General features: G+C 58.8%; 1 protein-coding gene and 1 long non-coding RNA gene across 4 annotated transcripts in view; one reads left to right on the forward strand and one right to left on the reverse strand.

Moving 5' to 3' along the window:
* The window catches only part of LOC134471419 (uncharacterized), a 29,940-nt gene extending 25,464 nt beyond the window's left edge, over positions 1 to 4,476 (reverse strand). Inside the window, exon 1 of one of the 2 annotated variants that reach the window (XR_010040903.1) lies at positions 4,404 to 4,476. This is a non-coding gene — a long non-coding RNA (uncharacterized LOC134471419). The remainder of the gene's footprint in view (positions 1 to 4,403) is intronic. The other variant, XR_010040904.1, reaches the window with a different exon arrangement.
* Lrpap1 (LDL receptor related protein associated protein 1) lies at positions 4,034 to 14,905 on the forward strand. 2 transcript variants are annotated; one of them, XM_004999885.4, is made up of 8 exons: positions 4,034 to 4,270; positions 8,853 to 9,000; positions 10,192 to 10,316; positions 11,303 to 11,423; positions 12,403 to 12,561; positions 12,691 to 12,773; positions 13,778 to 13,954; positions 14,454 to 14,905. In XM_004999885.4, exons 1-8 carry the CDS (start codon positions 4,070 to 4,072, stop codon positions 14,514 to 14,516), a joined length of 1,077 nt encoding a protein of 358 aa, XP_004999942.1. In that variant the 5' UTR covers positions 4,034 to 4,069; the 3' UTR covers positions 14,517 to 14,905. The 2 variants fall into 2 exon arrangements, with proteins under 2 accessions (XP_004999942.1, XP_003461902.1); XM_003461854.5 differs by having other exon boundaries at positions 8,856 to 9,000.
* Positions 14,906 to 16,593: the final 1,688 nt, after the last annotated feature.

Genomic DNA, 16,593 nt, shown 5'->3' on the forward strand with positions numbered 1-16,593 from the left:
AGTGCTGAGATCATAGGTATGCAACACCAGGCCCAGCAACTCCTGAACACCAGGCTTCCAGCACGAGCAATTCGGTTTGCTTTGCTCAGACAGCCTTGCAATCAGCTCGCTTCTGTTCTGGTAAGACAGCTGGCTGACATGCCTGCCACTCCTCCCAGGCAGACAGCCTCACAAGCTGGGGATCCTCCCAGAGCCCCTAGCACCGGGCAATTTTATATACACCTGCCTGATACCCCTTCCAGAGCCGATTCTTCCCAAGGAGCCTCAGCGCCCAGCACAGGCCAGGTATGGTGAGGGCTGCGGCCAGGGCTGCTGAGCTGAATGGGAAGTGCAGTCGGCAGGGTGAACCGGGGGGCACAGCGGGCCCGAGGCACCTGTACACACACCAGGCTGGGAGGATAGCACAGTGCTCGCCCGCTAGCCAGGAAGGAACTCAGACACAAGCCTCGTTGTGGCTGCCCGTCATTCAACTCCCTCCTCCTCCAGGCCACTGCTTCCATGTTTTGTTTTGTTTTTGCTTTTTGAGATGGAGTCTTACTATGTAGTTCAGATTGACCTCAAACTGGCGGCAATCCTCCTGCCTCAGCCTCCCGAGTACTGGGATTCTAGGTGTGCACCATCATGCTTGGGGTGATCGATTGTTACTTTTATTTAATGTTTGGCACAGGGCATCAAATCCAGAGCCTGTGCCCTACACTGCATCCCTAGGCCTTTTTTGAGACAGGGACACACTAAGTGGTCCTGGCTGGCCCCGACTGGTGATGTTCCTACCACGTAGCTGGCACTGTGGGCATGTGTCACCACCCAGTTTGTAACCCAGGCTGGTCTCGCACTCCTGGCAGTTCCCCTGCCTCATTCTCCTGAGCACTGGGTCCCAGGTGTGCACCCCATGCCTGGCTTCCAACTCGAACCGTTACCTTGCCTCTCTCATTTACCCCAACTGCATCCTCTCGCTCTGAGGACATTGCTCGGTTCTGGGAGTAGCGTCAAGGGGCACACTGGCATGGGGTGAAATGGGTGACCCCAGGAATGGGGGGCACAGGACAAAGACATGAGAACTGGGCCAGGCTCAGCTGAGCACCCCACCTGCGGGTTTACAAATATGAAGTAGTTCTAAGCGTGACACGTGGCCTGCCTGTCCCAGAGCCACCCTGCCTTTGCTGCCATACTCTGGGGGACCCCTTGCACCTCCTCTTCCCTCATTGGATCTTGTACCTGTATCTTGTCTCTTTCATGGTTTCTTTTCTTTCTTTGGTGGAGATTTGTGTGTCTGAAGTGTCTGCACTGAGACTCTCATTGGGCACTCATTGACAATTTTGGCTGGGTGTAAAGTCTAAGGTCGGAGTCGTTTTCCTTCCTTCCTTTTTTTTTTTTTGAGACAGGGTCTCTCTATGCACCTCAGGCTGGCCTTGAGCTCATTTTGCAGCCCAGGCTGGTCTCGAACTCACAACGACCCTCCTGCCTCAACCTCTCAAGTGCTGGATGACAGACGTGCGCCGCAGCGCCCGGCTTCCTTCCACATTTTGAAGTTATTGCTACACTATTGTCTTCCTACAACAGCTGCTATCGAGAAGTCCAGAGATATTTCATGCCCTTCCACTTGCTTTTCTCTTTAAATGCTTGCAAAACTGCTTTTCACATTCAGCACTCTAACATTTCACAGCCGCGGCCGAGTGTGGGCCGTGTCACTCACCGTGGGAGTCACCTGCTGATCCCTTCTCTGTGCCAGCTGCTCAGCCCTTTGTGGAGTCATGTCTTAACTACTTTCCTTGGCAGTCTATTACCTTCCACTCTCTGTGCACCCCTCCCCCCTTTTTTTGGTACCCAGGATCAAACTCTGAGCTCACATTTACCAGGCAAGTGCTTTGAGCCACTGAGCTAAGTCTCCCTAGGCCTCTCTGTCCTTTCTTTCTGAAATTTCTGTCAATAATAGGTCCTCTACAGTAGAAATCTCATTATTTCTGCTCTATTTTTTTATTTACACTGCTTCAATTTACTTTCTCAGTTTTCCTCAGTATCTTTCTATCATTCTGTGTGGTTTTTTTATTTCTGCTACTAGCTTCTGATTTCCAGCTGTTCCCTTACACAGTTTTCCATTATATTACGTGTGCATCCAGGGGTCTAACAGCTCCTCTTGTCGATCTGAGGGTAAAGGTGATGGCCATCTCTCCCTCTGTCTTTCCCCTGTGCATATTTTCTGTTAGTTTTCATGGCTTTGGCTTTTGTTTTTGTTTGCAGGGCTGGAGAGATGACTGAGGTCTACTACAGAGAGGTTGTTTTTGTTTTGGGGTGTTTGGGGGGTTGGTTGTTGTTGTTTTTTCTTTTTTTTTTTTGTTTTTGTTTTTGTTTTTGGTACCAAGGATTGAACTCACAATCTCTCACTTGCCAGGCTGGCACTTATGCCACTGAGCTAATTCCCCGGCATTTTTTTTTTTTTTTTTTGTCTTTTTCTTTTTCATCGGGACCAGGGATCGAACTCACGGCCAGCTTGCAAGGCAGGTGCTTATGCCACTGAGCTAAATCCCCAGCCCCTTTTTTTGGTATTTTTAAGACAGGGTTTCACTAGGCAGTTCAAGCTGGCCTTGAACTCAGTATGTAGCCCTAGCTGGCTTCAAACACACAGTGATCCTCCTGCTTCAGCCTCCAGAGTCCTGGGATTACAGTTGTGCACCTCCGTGCCAAGCCTATAAGTCCAAGCTTTTGCCAGTCGCTGTTTTGCTATTGTTTCTGTCTCCCCCCCGCCCCGCCCGACCCCTCCAGCAGATGCAGCAGATGCAATGATTGACTGCACACACAGCTGAGAACAGAGCTAGTCTAGCACGCCACAGGTCCAGGGCAAAGGATGGTGCTTCAGGCATAAGCAGAGTGGGTCCCTCAAAAGGGGTCTTGGCCATCCGGTGCCACAGAAGTCCTAGGCTCACTGAGACAGGTTCCAGACAGTGGATAGCAGCACACAGTGGACAACTTGCTCCAGTGCGCGTCCTGTCAGCCCCTCTGTCCTCCATGGGTCACAGCTAGTTTGCGCCGACACCAGCCCCCCCCCATCTGCTGCAGCCAGCACCCCCTCCACCAGTTTCTAAGAAGACGGTGCCAAGGCTGAGTCTCCTTTTCCTAATAGGAGCCGGCCTTCGAGCCCCAGGGCTCCATGTCAGTGTGATCATGTGACTATCCACGCAAGTAGGTCACTGACTGGCCCATCCACCCCAGCCCTGGGTGCTCTGCCCCCCATTTGTGGAGGGAAGCAGGCATGGAAGCTCTCCTGAAGCTGAGGCACCCTGGATCCCCAATTCCCTACCCAGAGCCCCAACACTACCCAGGAACGCCTTCCTTTGAGGTGAGGACAGGAGCGCAGCAGGGCTCCACAGTGGTCACCTAACTGCTTGCGCTCTGGCTGGGACGGAGTACCTGCTGGGGACTGAAGTCACCTCTTCCAGGGATAAGGAAACAACCAGACAAAACAGGGAACATGGGCTATCACCCTACTGCACAGGCCAAGGACAGCTGGTCACCCTGATGACAGGAACCTTAGGCCCTTTGTGGAAAAACAGGATGGTTTTAAGGTAAAGGTATTTGACGGCGCGACAATTCCCCACACCTTCCTTGTTATCTCCTTGCTATGCTCCCGGCCCTCGGCCCTCGTCTCCAGATGGCTCTCCTGACTCTGCGGAACCCCAAACCTCGGCGTTGGGCCTCTGCATGCCCTGGGCAGTCAGGCACATCCATCCAGGCCTCCCGCAGGCCGCAAGAAGCCCGGCGCGGGTGAAGGTGGGAACCTTCTCCTCCCCCAGGACCTGCCCTCCCGCCGCTGCCTCGGGGTTGCTAGGCGTCGCCTACGCGCCCCAGGCACAGCTCAGCTCTTCCTGCAGCCTACAACCGGGAGACTGCAGAAGCGGTTCTAGAAAGCGACTGTGGGCGCGGCCTGCGACCAGGGGCGGGCGCGCGGACGTGACCTGTTCTGTGGGCGTGGCCAGGACCTAGGAGGCGCCCGGGATAGGGCGCGTGGGAGGGGCCTGGAGGTGGGAGGGGCGAGGCTGTCTATCGCGGAGGGCGGGGCCCGAGGCAGAAGACCATGGCGTCGCGCAGGGCAGGCGTTTCGGTACCCATGGCTCCGCTGCTGCTGCTGCTCCTCCTCGGGCCTCCGCCCGCGGTGAGCCACGGTGGCAAGTACTCGCGGGAGAAGAACGAGCCGCCGCCGCCGCCCGCGTCGCGCGAGCCGGGGGAGGAGTTCCGCATGGAGAAGCTGAACCAGCTCTGGGAGAAGGCCCGGCGGGTGAGCTGGGGTGGTGGGTAGGGTCTGGGGAGGTGACCAGGGACGGGCGGGGCCCTGGGGTGCGGGCGAGCGGGGACCGGGGAAGCCAGGGGGTCCCAAGAGCAGGGGTGGAGAGCAGGGGTGGCGGGCTCACCCTCAGGCGGAGCAGGTGGCAGCGGTGTCCTGCAGCCCTGACGCCACCTTCAGCCCGGATTCCCCAACCTCACGTGCCTGGGAGGGACCTGGGGCGCTGGGACTTGCGGGAGCAACGGGGACGGGACGAACCCCAGGGCTAAGCCATGCCCAGGGCCTGGTCTGCGCCCCCGCCAGAGGGGTCTGCTCCCCGCCAGGGAGCCGGGCTGCCGCAGAGGTCTGCCTTTTTTGGCTCTCTGGCGAAACAAGGGCAAGTGATATGGCCCAGGTTTGTCCGGGGACAGCAGAAGTCCCAGAAACCTGGGGAGAAGGAGGGGCCATTAGAACACAAGGGAACCCTACAGTCAGAGGGACAAGCCTCTGACCTCTTCCTTTTGGAAGTGAAGGTTACAAGGCCTAGGAGGAAAGGGCATCCTCAAAGTCAACCAGGGGCTGAACCGGTTCGAACCCTGTGACCTGGGGTCAGCTGCTCTCCTTATCTCAGTGGTTAGGCTCCTGTTTAGGGAAATGGGGATTTAGATTGCCCCCTACCTCTCTGGGCCTCTATCTTCATCTTCATCTCCAAAGCGAGGGAGATTAATAAGTACTCTGCTTGCCCTGCCTGAGTTTCTGAGTAAATAATTTTTAGAATAAGGGTAAGTTTCAGGGTCAGGGATTTAGCTCAGCGGCAGTTTGCTTGGCCTGGCAAGCGCAAAGTCATGAGCTCTATCCCTGGCACCAAAAAAAAAAAGGGTAATTTTCAGAGGGGATATGTGGGGAAACTTTGGCCTTAAAGGGGTAGGGGGAGGCTGGTGCAGGGATCCTGGGGATGAGGAGTTGCTTCTCCTCACTGCTGCTCCCGTGCCTGCCCTTGTGGTGCTGCTGGGGTGGCCCCTTCTTGCAGTCTTGAGCCTGCAGGGGTGACACAGCTCTGTGGGCAGGGGAGGCAGGGTGCCTTCCTAGGAAAAGAGACAGAGCCTCCAAGCAGCAGGGACCAGAAGTTTCTGTCCCCAGATTTTCACTATTGTAGATATAGAGCTCCCTGTAGGACTGTTTGGGGAACCAGAAAGACACTCAGGAAGCCTCTGGGTTGCTGTGACTCCCTGCCCGGGCAGCTTCCCTAGACCTCCTGGGAGGTCACTGCCCTCCTGCTGTGCCTGGTCCCTGAGTCCCTCGGTTCTCCAGGGCCCAGCCCTCTCTGAATCTGTTTGCTCTTGCCTTGCATTTCCCCCACTCTCTGCTGTTTGCAGTCACTGCTGGATGCCTGTTGTCCTGGCCCTGCCAGGGCTTTGGGCTCCATGACCTTTCCAGACCCTCCAGCCTTTTCTGCTGGACAAATAGGAGGTCCTAGGGGACTTCAGAAGCTCAGTCTGATTTCCAGAGAGCCTGCTTCTTGAGGACACGCTCCCTTTTGCTGGCTTTCTGGCTGGGGTGGGAAATGAGGACTGCAAAGCTGTGATGGCTGCAGCCCTCCCGCCTCTTGCACCCCGACTCCACACCACCCTTTCTGTTTCTAGATGCTTAGTCAAGCTGTGAATCTTGTAGCAGTTCTTCCTGGGCCCCTTCTGTTCCTGTCATTGTGACTACTCATCCAGTGTCACAAGGCGCAAGCCTGAGTGAGGACAGGCGAGGCTGCCCTTGGCGCTGGGGAGAGAGATACCTCGGCATTGGCTGCCAGGTGCCCCTGGAGACCTCCTGGAGGCCTCTCCATCACAAACCGCCGTGTGTTTGGGTGACCCCAAGGGGAGCGGGCTCCACAGGTTTGCGTGGCACTGCTGCAGCAGTCAGGGCCGAGTCCCTCTCACCCTTGGCCTAGGACCCTGGAGCTTGACTTTCTGTTTCTCCTTTCTTTATCACTTTCCGGTACTGAGGATTGAACCAGGGTCTCGCATGTGCTAGGCAAGTGCTCTGCTTCTGGGCTACAGCTCCAGCTCTTGCATAGATAGCTACTGCTGAGCTGCCTCAGCCTCCAGAGTGCTGGGATTACAGACATGTGTCACTCTGCCTGGCTCAGAGTTTGTGTTTCTCATTGGCAGGAAAGTACACATTGCGCACTCTGAGGTCAGGCACGTGGTCGCCAGGGTGCAGCAGACCCCCATGCTTGTCCCCATCATGGCTGTGTGCTTCCATTTCCTGTTCCCTGTCACCAAGAAGGGCTGGACATCACACTTCCAGACCAACAACCAGGGCACCCTGCCCCCAAATGGCGCCTCGCACTGGCCAGGCAAGCCAAGTGCCCCAGCAACCCCTGGGGTGAGGCAGCACCCTTGGCTCTGATCCCTAGAGCTCAGGGGACAGGCACTTAGCCCAGATGCTCCACAGCAAGAGGAATACACCAGATTGATGCCTAGGTCCATGGTGCCCCAGCCAGTAGGTCGGAGCCTAGCACCCGGGGTAGGCTGCTGGCTTGTCCTGGTTCAGGATCAGCCCTGGGCATGTCATGGCCAGTCCTCCCCAACGGAGCCCTGCACCTTCTTGGCCAGGTGGCTCAAGATAGCCTGGTTTCCTGGGGCTGCACCTCAAGGGGCTAGAAGTGACATGGACCCTCCAGGGAGTTAGGGAGAGACTACCTTCCTGGTGTGCAGTCTTGTGGGTAGTGAAGATTTACCCGAAGTTTAATATTTGACTAGTCCCTTTTCTTTTCATTTGTGCAGTGCTGGGAGTCAAACCCAGGACCTCGTACAGGCTAAAACACACTCTGCCCTCAGCCACTCCCAGCCCTGACCTTTCTGCTCTGCATTTGGCTTCAAGTGGGGGAGAGGGGTGTGACCCACTTGTCCTCACTCTATGCAGCTGCTAGCTTGGTCGCCCTGGGCACCAACCCTCAGCCCTGAGCTGCTCTTTGCTGACAGCAATCAGATGTGGGGTGTGCAGTGCACAGTGTAGACCCTGAGACCAGGGACCACAGGGTTGGTGACTTGGGAGGGCAGCAGTGACACTTGCGTGTGCATCAGCTTCTGCAGCTCAGGGGACGCCTTCCCTCATCATCCCCAGGCCCTGGGGAGGGAGAAGGGAGAGCACAGAGTCAGATGAGGGGTGATTTGGGGTCGTTGCTTGTGCCTGTGAGCAAGGACCCCACTGCAGAGTTTGTCTGAGGCCGGGGTCCTCAGGCTGCCCTTGAGTTAGGTGCTAGCCGGGAAGCCAAGGCGGCTGTAGGTCCCTTCCCTGCAGCCCAGAGTGGGCAAGTCTAGACGAAGACACTGCCAGTGTTGCTGCAGAGAACAAACCTAGAACCTCAGCTACCACTTCCTGGTGGGAAGCAAGTTGGGTGTATGGGGTCTCAGTACCCCGAAGCAGGCCTGCAGGGTTTCTTTCTGGCCGGATGCCTGTGAGAAGCCAATATGGGTCCACAGACTTGCACCCTCTCCCTGGCTTCCTGACCCTGCCTGCTGCCCTTGAGGAGCCCCCAGAGGACATGGGGGTAGCAGTTATTCTGGGCCCTCCCAGAGTTCCTGATGGGCATTCAGGGTTCAGTGGGTACCCTAGGCAGGGGGCCAGGTACAGGGCCAGTTCAGCTGAGAAGCCTGGAACCCAGACCAGGGAGGTGGGGCCAAAACACTCCTGTGTCCAGGAGAGACCAGAGAGACACTCCTCGGAGGAAGAGCTGCCCTGCCGGCCACCATCCACTTGGAGCCAGCTGGTGGTGACTTTTTTACCATGGAGAACTCACCTGAGTCCTTCACCCCACCCAGGGTCAGTGTTCAGGAGGACATGGGACCTGACAGGCACCCTGCCTAGTCCAGGTTTTGTTCTCAGATCCTTAGAGGACAGGGCCTATGACCAGGCTCTCCTTGCCCTTGGGCTGGACCTGGCCTGGGCATGGGCAGAGTGGAGCAAGAGGTGCCAGAGGCCGGGGCAGGTGCTGAAGCAGATAAGGCGTCCCGCGCTGGGCGTGATGCCCCCCACATTGCGCTCCACGTAAAAGTGCCTGCGCTTCTGCTATGTCTACATGGGGGCCACTGCTCGGCTCCCCTGAGAAGAGCAGTGCTGTACCAAACAAGCTGGGCACGGACTGGCCAGTGCCCTGGGGACCTGGCCCAGAAGCCTGGCTCCAACCATATAGGCCAGGCCTCGGAGATGGTAACGGCTGCAGTCAGCGGGTCTGAGAGCCGTGGGGGCCGTTACAGCTGGGCAGCGCACAGTGAAGCGGAGGCTTGCTCCCTCTACACACCGCATCCTGTGTGCCTGCACCTTCCCACCCCACTTACCTGGCGAGTGTCACCAGGTGCCGGTGTGGTGCAGGAAGGACACCCATCCATGTCCCAGGAGCCTGGCCACAGCAGCTGCCTTCTCCAGGTCCTGTTCCTCAAGGTTTCTCCAGCTGGGCTCCTGGCCCTGGGGAGCTTCTCTGTGAACAGGTTGGGGGGGATCCTGAGCTCTGTTGTCAGGGACGCCACCATCCTCCAGGCCAGTGTTGGGCAGCTCCTGCAGGGTCACCCAGCCAGCTGTCACACTACCCTCTTCCTGTCAGCAGCTGCACCTCTCCCCCGTGAAGCTGGCCGAGCTGCACGCTGACCTGAAGATGCAGGAGCGAGACGAGCTCAGCTTGAAGAAGCTGAAGGCGGAAGGGCTGGACCAGGATGGGGAGAAGGAGGCTTCGCTCGTCCGAAATCTCAACGGTGCGCCCCAGTTGTCGGGGTGGGGGTGGGGCAGCTGTGTGGCCTCAGTGTCACTGGCTTCCAACTGATGACGTGAAGTTTGGGGTCAGGACAAGGGGGCTTTGGGTGCATGGTGCTGAACTCTGGGGACAGGCACTATGGTATAGTGTCACAACCCAGTGTGGCTCCTGAAGTTCTTGGGGTGAGAGGACTGGCGAGAGGATGAGAAAAATAAAAGACAAAGCTGGGGTCAGGAGGAGCCCTTGTCCCCCTGATGGGAGGAGAGGATCTGCTCAACCACTGTAGCACCTTTATTTATATACTGGGAAAGATGATGGCAATTTCAGCCCCTCTGCCCAGCAACCCATTGCCTGGCAGGCCTGGGCCCCTGCCTTCTTGGTGCTGGAACACCCTGTTTACACAGCTTGTTTTGGTCTTTTTGCTTTTTCTGGGCTAGCCTTGCTTTAGCCCCACACGTGTGATCAATCTCCAGCTTCATCGGCTCCCAACAGTGTGGCCTCAGCTGCTGTGCCGACTCCTGAGTGGGGTTCACCGCAGGACAGGGACTCCAGGGACAGGGACACGCAGCCAGCCTGGGGCTGCTGGGCTGCTGTGCTGAGGCAGATTTTGGATGTTGGGAGTCACATTGTGACAATCAGGGGCTGTGATGGGCCACACGATGGGTTCCTGGCTGCAGGACACTCACCTGCCCAGTGACAGGCAGGCATGCAGGAGGTGATGGGGTGGGGGGCAGGAGGCCTGGCCGGCACAGGCAGAGCTCAGGAGTCAGGAGTCTGTTGCATCCACAGAGGGGTCAGCTCCTGGACCCCCCATCATGTGCACATGACAGGTGCAGGGCAGCAAGGGCCAGGGCGTCCCAGCTGGGTGGCCAGCACACTGACTCCGCCTACCCTGAGCTGAGATGTTGGCATTGCCATCCCGGCCCGTGGATGAACACAGGATCAGGGCACCAGGCTCCCCGCTTGCCCCGTGCACTGTCCTGCTCTGTCCACGCTGGGCTCTGCCCCTGCTGTGTCCCTGAGAATCCATGCAACTGGCCTGGCACATAGTCCTGCCCTGGCAGCATGCCTGGGTTATAGCCTCCTTACCACCAGACCACCGTGGCAGTGGAGGGAAAGTTTGGGAAGGTCAGGAGCAAACCATCTCGTGCCCAGGAGCAGCCGAGACAGCTCACTGGCAGCTTCCCCCCAGTCATCCTGGCCAGGTACGGGCTGGACGGCAGGAAGGACGCACAGGTGGTGCATAGCAACGCACTAGCCGGCGACACCCAGGACGATGGGCTGGGCGACCCTCGGCTGGAAAAGCTGTGGCACAAGGTACCTGGTTTCCCCACTTCCGGAAACTTATCCTGAGGTTGTTAGGGTGGTGGCATGGCTGGGGCAGGGGCCGTTTCTAGTGGATGCTGGTCTTCTGTGGTGATGTCTCCTGTTTAGAATGTCCCTGCTGTCTCCACAAGGAAGTCTGTTCAGTTTATAAATGTAGAGCCGCAGGTGTCTGGAATGCGTTTAGAGCCATGGTGACTGCCTGTAACCCTAGCACTCTAGGAGACTCAGACAGCAGGATCACAAGTTCAAGCCCTGCCTGAACAGTTTAGCAAGAGCCTGTGTCAAAACTGTGAGCTGTGGGTGTGTGCAAGACCCTGGGTTGAATCCCCAGGACACAGGCGAAAGAAGGCTTTCAGGGGTCACAGTGTATTTCTTGAGCCATGGCCCTGGCGCGGCTGAATTCTTCACTTATATCCGATACTGTAGACCAGCTTCTGTGGCTAGGAAGAATGCCCTCAGTGGGGAGTGTCTGTTGGTCTGTCTGCCTGCCTGCCTGTGTTGTTGCTGTGCCTGGCAGGCGTGGGTGGTGCTGGGTTACCCAGCTTTCCCCATTGGGATGCAGGTGCCCTGGCGGGGTCCGTTGTGGCATGGTGTGGTCTGTTTGGCCTAGCACATTGTGCCACAGGCCCATGAGTCAGGGTCCTGTCCTAACCGATGTCCTGAGGTATTAAGGGGGCAGGAGGAAGGACATAGAGACCAGTCTGAGGCAGGTGGGGTGATGAGGGACTGCGGGTGTCCCCTGGGGAGGTGGCCATGCTGTCCTCACTGGACACAGCCAGCCAGCCAGCCCCCACGGCCCCCTACCAAATCTGGGCTTGGGATTGGTTTTCCGCACCTGCCCAGTGAGGGGGTCAGAGCCTGAGAGGGGCGTGCAAGGCCTCATGTTTTACCTGCCAGGGTTCTCCCCCCCGCCCAGGTGGCTGCCCTGTGAGCGGGTGGCAGCTTCAGGGTGCTCAGCCTGGTGCCCTCCCTCTCAGGCGAAGACGTCAGGGAAATTCTCCCCAGAAGAGTTGGCCAAGCTGTGGCGGGAGTTCCTGCACCACAGAGACAAGGTCCACGAGTACAACGTGCTGCTGGACACGCTGAGCAGGGCTGAGGGTGCGTCCGGGGCCCTCCCCTCCCCTTCCCGCTCCGTGCTGACCTTGAGAGCTGTGGGTGGAGCCCGCCATGCCCTCTCTCAGGTTACCCCAGCTCTGTGACTGGAAAGACATCCTCAGTGCCATGCTGGTGGTGGGGCACTGCTGAGGGAGCGGGTGGCTCTGCTCACTGTCCTCCCTCCATGCACTGAAGTGTCCACCTCCTGCCGACTGTGCGGCCTCCTCCCCAGAGGAGGACTCCGAGACCTTAGAGTCCGTGGAAGCTGGTCCCACGACTGGACACAGGTCCTAGCATCCCAGTTTAAAGGAGGGAGGTTTATCGGCTCACAGTCTCGGATTCAGTCCATGGTCAGCCGACTGCAAGGCAGACATGGTGGAAGGGTGCAGGGAAAGGACGCTGCTCAGTTCACGGCGACTGAAGCAGAGCAAGGAAGCAGTGCTGGAGAGGAAGAGGCTAGGCCCTCTGGAGTCCCCCAGGTTGCCCCCGTGACTATGCAGGGTCAGGCCAGTGAGCTCTCCCAGTCTCTGGGGCAGCCCTGCGAATCACAGGCCTGGGGTGTGGCTCCAGGCCAGGGATGGCATGCCTGTCACATGCAGTCTTGTGTTTTGAGACCGCATGAGCCATCACTGCCCAGCAGCTGCTAAGGTGGCAGCAGGAGACATCCAGGAGAGGGCTGGTTTTTGAGTGAATGTAAGGCCTTGTTTTGGGTGACGGCTCAGACATTCCGCTTCCTTCAGAGCACATCAGCAGTTCGGAGCACACACTCGTTTCGGGACATTGCACGTGTGCCACACAGTTCATTATTTCATTCTGTCACCCTCAGCTCCTTTTCTGCCCTTGTAGCCCCCCCCCCCACTTCCCGAGGTCTCCCACACAGTTTTCCAGAGGGTTTGTGGACTCGCAGGACTGCAGGTGGCCTCGGTGCCTCTGTGCCCTGTGTGGGCTGGGGTCCTCACCAGGCCCCTGCCTGTGTCTGCAGAGGCCTACAACAACGCCATCAGCCCCGTGGACCCGAGCCACGGCAAGGCTGACGACCTATACGACAGGCACCGCGAGCTCAAGGCGAAGCTGCACAGCATCCACCAGGGCCTCGACCGCCTGCGCAAGGTCAGCCACCAGGGCTACGGTGCTGCCGCAGGTGAGTAGCCCAGGTGCAGCTGTGCCTCCCTCCCCTGCCGCACCCTGTTGTCTCTCCTCGAGTCCCTCTGCCCCCTCGTGGCCTGGGTGTGTGCCCTGCCCTGCTGAGCTCACACCTGCTCCCCTGCAGAGTTCGAGGAGCCCCGGGTGATCGACCTGTGGGACCTGGCACAGACGGCCAACTTCACCAAGAAGGAGCTGGAGTCCTTCCGGGTAAGGAGCCGCAGGTGCCGCCCCATCCATTTCCCGGGGTGGCACCAGCGCTGCTGTCTCATCACAGCTGAACCTGCCCACTGCCTCCCCGGTCCCCTGTGCACAGCCCAGCGGGACAGCCAGGGCACAGCCAGGCCGGGCACAGCCTGGGTGATTGTCCTAACTGGGACAGTGGGCGCTGACGAAGTGGCCCTGGTGGCGCTGGCTGAGATGTCCCACAAAGAGGGGAGGGGTCTCCATGCACCAGGCTTTGGGAAGGGTCTGGCACCTCCACACCAAGGTGAAACCTAGCAGGGTCTTAGTCCAGGCCAGCTGGGTGTGGGGTCACACGAAGCTGAGTGATGAGGCCAGGGGGTTGCTGAGGAGGAAAGAGGGGCCGTGAGGTGAGAGGCCAGGCCCCAGGAGATGCGAGGCCCCTGCACATAGAGTGTCTGTACCTTTCGGGTACAGGGTGTGTGGGCCCAGAGCTCCTGCTGTGCCCACACGGTGGATGGGGCTGGCAAGGTGGGGTCAGCAGGAGCTGTGAAAAGGGGCAGCACTGGGATGGGGAGAGGAGCTGCAGGGACCATGGCCTCTGTCACACGTGGGACTAGGGTAGCCTGGGCTGACCTCAAAGAGCTGAAAGGGCCCCCTGGGTCCAGCTGTCTTGTGTGTCAGCACCCATAGGGGCCGAGGCCAGGACTGAGAGGCAGATGGGAGACAGCAGCCTCCCTAGGCGCAGGGGGTTGATGCCAGGAGCCAGTCTTGTGTCCAGGTGGGGCTTAGAGGTCGCTGTGGTTATGCTGGAGCCCAGGGTTGGCCAGCACGTGGGGCCAGGATGGGACCCACACATGGTGGGGGTACAATTCCCATTCCCAGGCCCAGGGCCAGGGTGGGTCCAGGCAAGCAAGAAGAAAGCCTGGGACCCGGTGCGGGGTGGGCGCAGAGGTCCTCCGTGGCTATCAGGTTGGGGCGTGAGGGGACCTCAAGGTCAGAGAAAACCAAGTCTCTGAACGTCTTTTCAGGAGGAACTCAAGCACTTCGAAGCCAAGATTGAGAAGCACAACCACTACCAGAAGCAGCTGGAGATCTCGCACGAGAAGCTGAAGCACGTGGAGCGCGTGGGCAGCCAGGAGCACGTGAGCCGCAACCGGGAGAAGTATGTGCTGCTGGAGGAGAAGACCAAGGAGCTGGGCTACAAGGTGGGCAGGGCGGCGCTGCAGAGGGAAGCCAAGTCGCCCGGTAACCTGGGGCAGTGGATAGCACCTGGGGCCTGGCTGCCACTGTGCCCGGAACAGACGTGTCCTCTTACGGCTGTGGGTATCTGAAGGGTGGAGGGAGAGATGTCACCTCTGTCCCCAACACCAAGGGACTTGAGGATCCCAGGGGATGTCCCAGCAGGGACTCTACAGTGCCAGCTGTGCCTGGGCCAGCTTTTCTGCCCCTCCACAGACCCAACATTCTGCCCAAGGAAGCTTGGCCAGTGGCTCCCTGCCAGTCCCCGCTTCCCGGCCCTGCACCCCTACACACCTCTGACCTCTGACCTCAGTGGGTAGGCTGTTCTCCCCAGGGTCAGAGCGGCCGGGGCTCCTAGTGGTTGGCTCTAATGTTCTTAGGCCGCTCAGTGTCTGTGACAGCTCCTATGTGGAATGCCACTGTGTCTGCCATGCCCCAACTGACAAATGTCCCTGTTGTCTGCAGGTGAGGAAGCATCTTCAGGACCTGTCCAGCAGGGTCTCCAGGGCGCGGCACAATGAGCTCTGAGGCCAGCACCAGTGGTAGAGATGGAGCCAAGGGCCCAAGGCTCTCCTGGTGACATCTATGTGGACAGCCCCGGCCGCAGTTAAAGTGACAGGTTGGGCACAGCATCGTGGCCAGGAGGACCCCTCCATGTGCCCATAGGTGCATCTCAGACCCATGGCAGGTTTCCTGTGCTTTGAAACAAACATGGCCATCCCCACCCCACAGGGACCCAAGGATCCTCTGGACAGTCCAGGTCGCAGTCCTGTAGATTTGTCACTGGAAGTGTCACAGAGTCCACTAACCACATTAGAGCTGGGGGTACGGCTCAGGGTGCAGCCCCTGCCTGGCAAGTGTAAGGTCCTGAGTTCAGTTCCTGGTACAAAAAAACAAGCACACATTACAGTCTGTAACTGTCGTTGTCTGGTGTCTCATAGCTGAGGCTCTGCTTTCTAGAGCCAGCGTTCAAAGACCTGTCACCCTCTCTTGCTGTCCCCAAGGCTCTGCAGTCCCCACCCTTCCTGGTGGGAGCTCTTTGGGATGCAGCCTGGGCCTCTGACTAGAGGCTGCCTCCCTGCAGCTCCAGGGGCACAGGAAGACTGCTTGGCCTCGAGGGAGAGGGTCCTCCTCTGACACCACGGCTAAACTGTTGGGAACCCAGCTCCCAGGCTGACCCAGAAGCCACCTGACTGCTGGGTTTTCTGGCAGCTGGCTCTCAGCTTGAAAGCCATGCTGTGCCCACCACCTGCGGCCAGGTGTTGCAGAATGGAAGCGCTGTGCTGGAAGCTGGCAGGTTGGGACAGAGGTGGCGGGGTGCTGCAGGGTCCTCACAGCTGAGGGACTCAGGAGGTGGGGTGCTGTGGAATCTGCCCCAGCAGCACCCCCAGGACATAGCAGTGTCTGGGGCCCAGGGAGGTGCGGGTGTGCTGGGAGCTCCAGGCCGTACTCTGGCAGCCCATGTGCAGATCGTGACCCTCCTGGGTTCAGTCCCAGGTGTCAGGGTGCAGCGCTCCATCGAGCATCCTCTGAACTGGCCACAGAGAACTGTGGCTTCCATGTGGCCATGAAAAACAAGCAGCCCCGGAGAGGAGCCCAGGGCAAGTGCTGTGCTGCAGTCTTTACAGATTGTGAACCATGCATTCACAGAGGCACAGATGGTGCTTGCCAGCCCGAAGCCACCCGGAGAGTACAGGAGGAGCTGCAGGCTCACCAAGAAGTAGGGGTGACCATCTAGCCAGCCTCCACTGGGGCTCACCACTGCCTTGACTTTGACAGTACTTGGGGGAGGGGGCCCAGTGTGAAATCACAGGGTGGGGGCAGGGGTTTGGCTTCTCACAGCTGCTGACAGCCAGCCACACTCCCTGCAGAGCCGAGCCGTAAGGTAAGGTTTCGGTCAGGTGAACTGCAGTACCACACTGCAGTCTCCTTTTTGATGATGTTTGCACTGTTGCACTGCAGAAATAGCTGGTAACACCCGAGGCATTGATTTGTTTTGGGTGCTATGACAGGGTCCTGACTCAGCAGGCACAGCTTGGCACAGGACCACAGCTCACAGTGGGTGATTTAAGTCTCGTGTCCCAGTAGGTCCGGGCCATGGCCATCTGGCTCTGAGGTGGAAGCGCCAAGGGTGGTGGTGGCCAAGCCAGGGCAGGGTGGGGGGGCCCGCCAGGTCATTCCCGGTGACCACTCCAGCCGGGCCTCACCAGCGGCACAGTGACCGTGAGCCCACCCACAGGTGGTTGGGCCACCTTCCAGAATGCCCACCCAAGCCAAATTGTTTCACGCAAAGCAGCCTTAAGCAGCTGGGGCCGTGTTTTCTGGCGCCAGTCATAGTCCCGGTGAGTGCCAGGGGCTGCGCCTGTTCAGATGGACCGTGACCCCAGCCCCACGCAGAGTGGCTGCACCAGGCCACAGGGCGACAGCGAGCAGGCCACTGATGGCCAGGACGGTACACAGGCTGTCAGCACAGTTTGGTCTTGGTTGGGGCACTCTGTACCTCACACAAAGGGGGCAGCCAAGGGCACAGTGTGGGACCCTGACTGCCACACCCAAACTCACCCCACAAGACCCTCCCCACTGCAGCAGCCGGCTTCTGACTGGG

This window comes from Cavia porcellus, unplaced genomic scaffold, assembly GCF_034190915.1.
Source record: "Cavia porcellus strain 051 isolate PalLab524CR breed Dunkin Hartley unplaced genomic scaffold, mCavPor4.1 scaffold_18, whole genome shotgun sequence".
In the NCBI taxonomy this organism is placed as follows: Eukaryota; Metazoa; Chordata; class Mammalia; order Rodentia; family Caviidae; genus Cavia; species Cavia porcellus.

Excerpts from the sequence above, each read along its gene's own strand:
- Lrpap1 (XM_004999885.4), top strand. The coding sequence starts at position 4,070 with ATGGCGTCGCGCAGGGCAGGCGTTTCGGTACCCATGGCTCCGCTGCTG. Across the intron at positions 11,424-12,402 it reads CACGCTGAGCAGGGCTGAGG|AGGCCTACAACAACGCCATC; the intron begins GTGCGTCCGGGG and ends CTGTGTCTGCAG. Across the intron at positions 12,562-12,690 it reads GGGCTACGGTGCTGCCGCAG|AGTTCGAGGAGCCCCGGGTG; the intron begins GTGAGTAGCCCA and ends GCTCCCCTGCAG.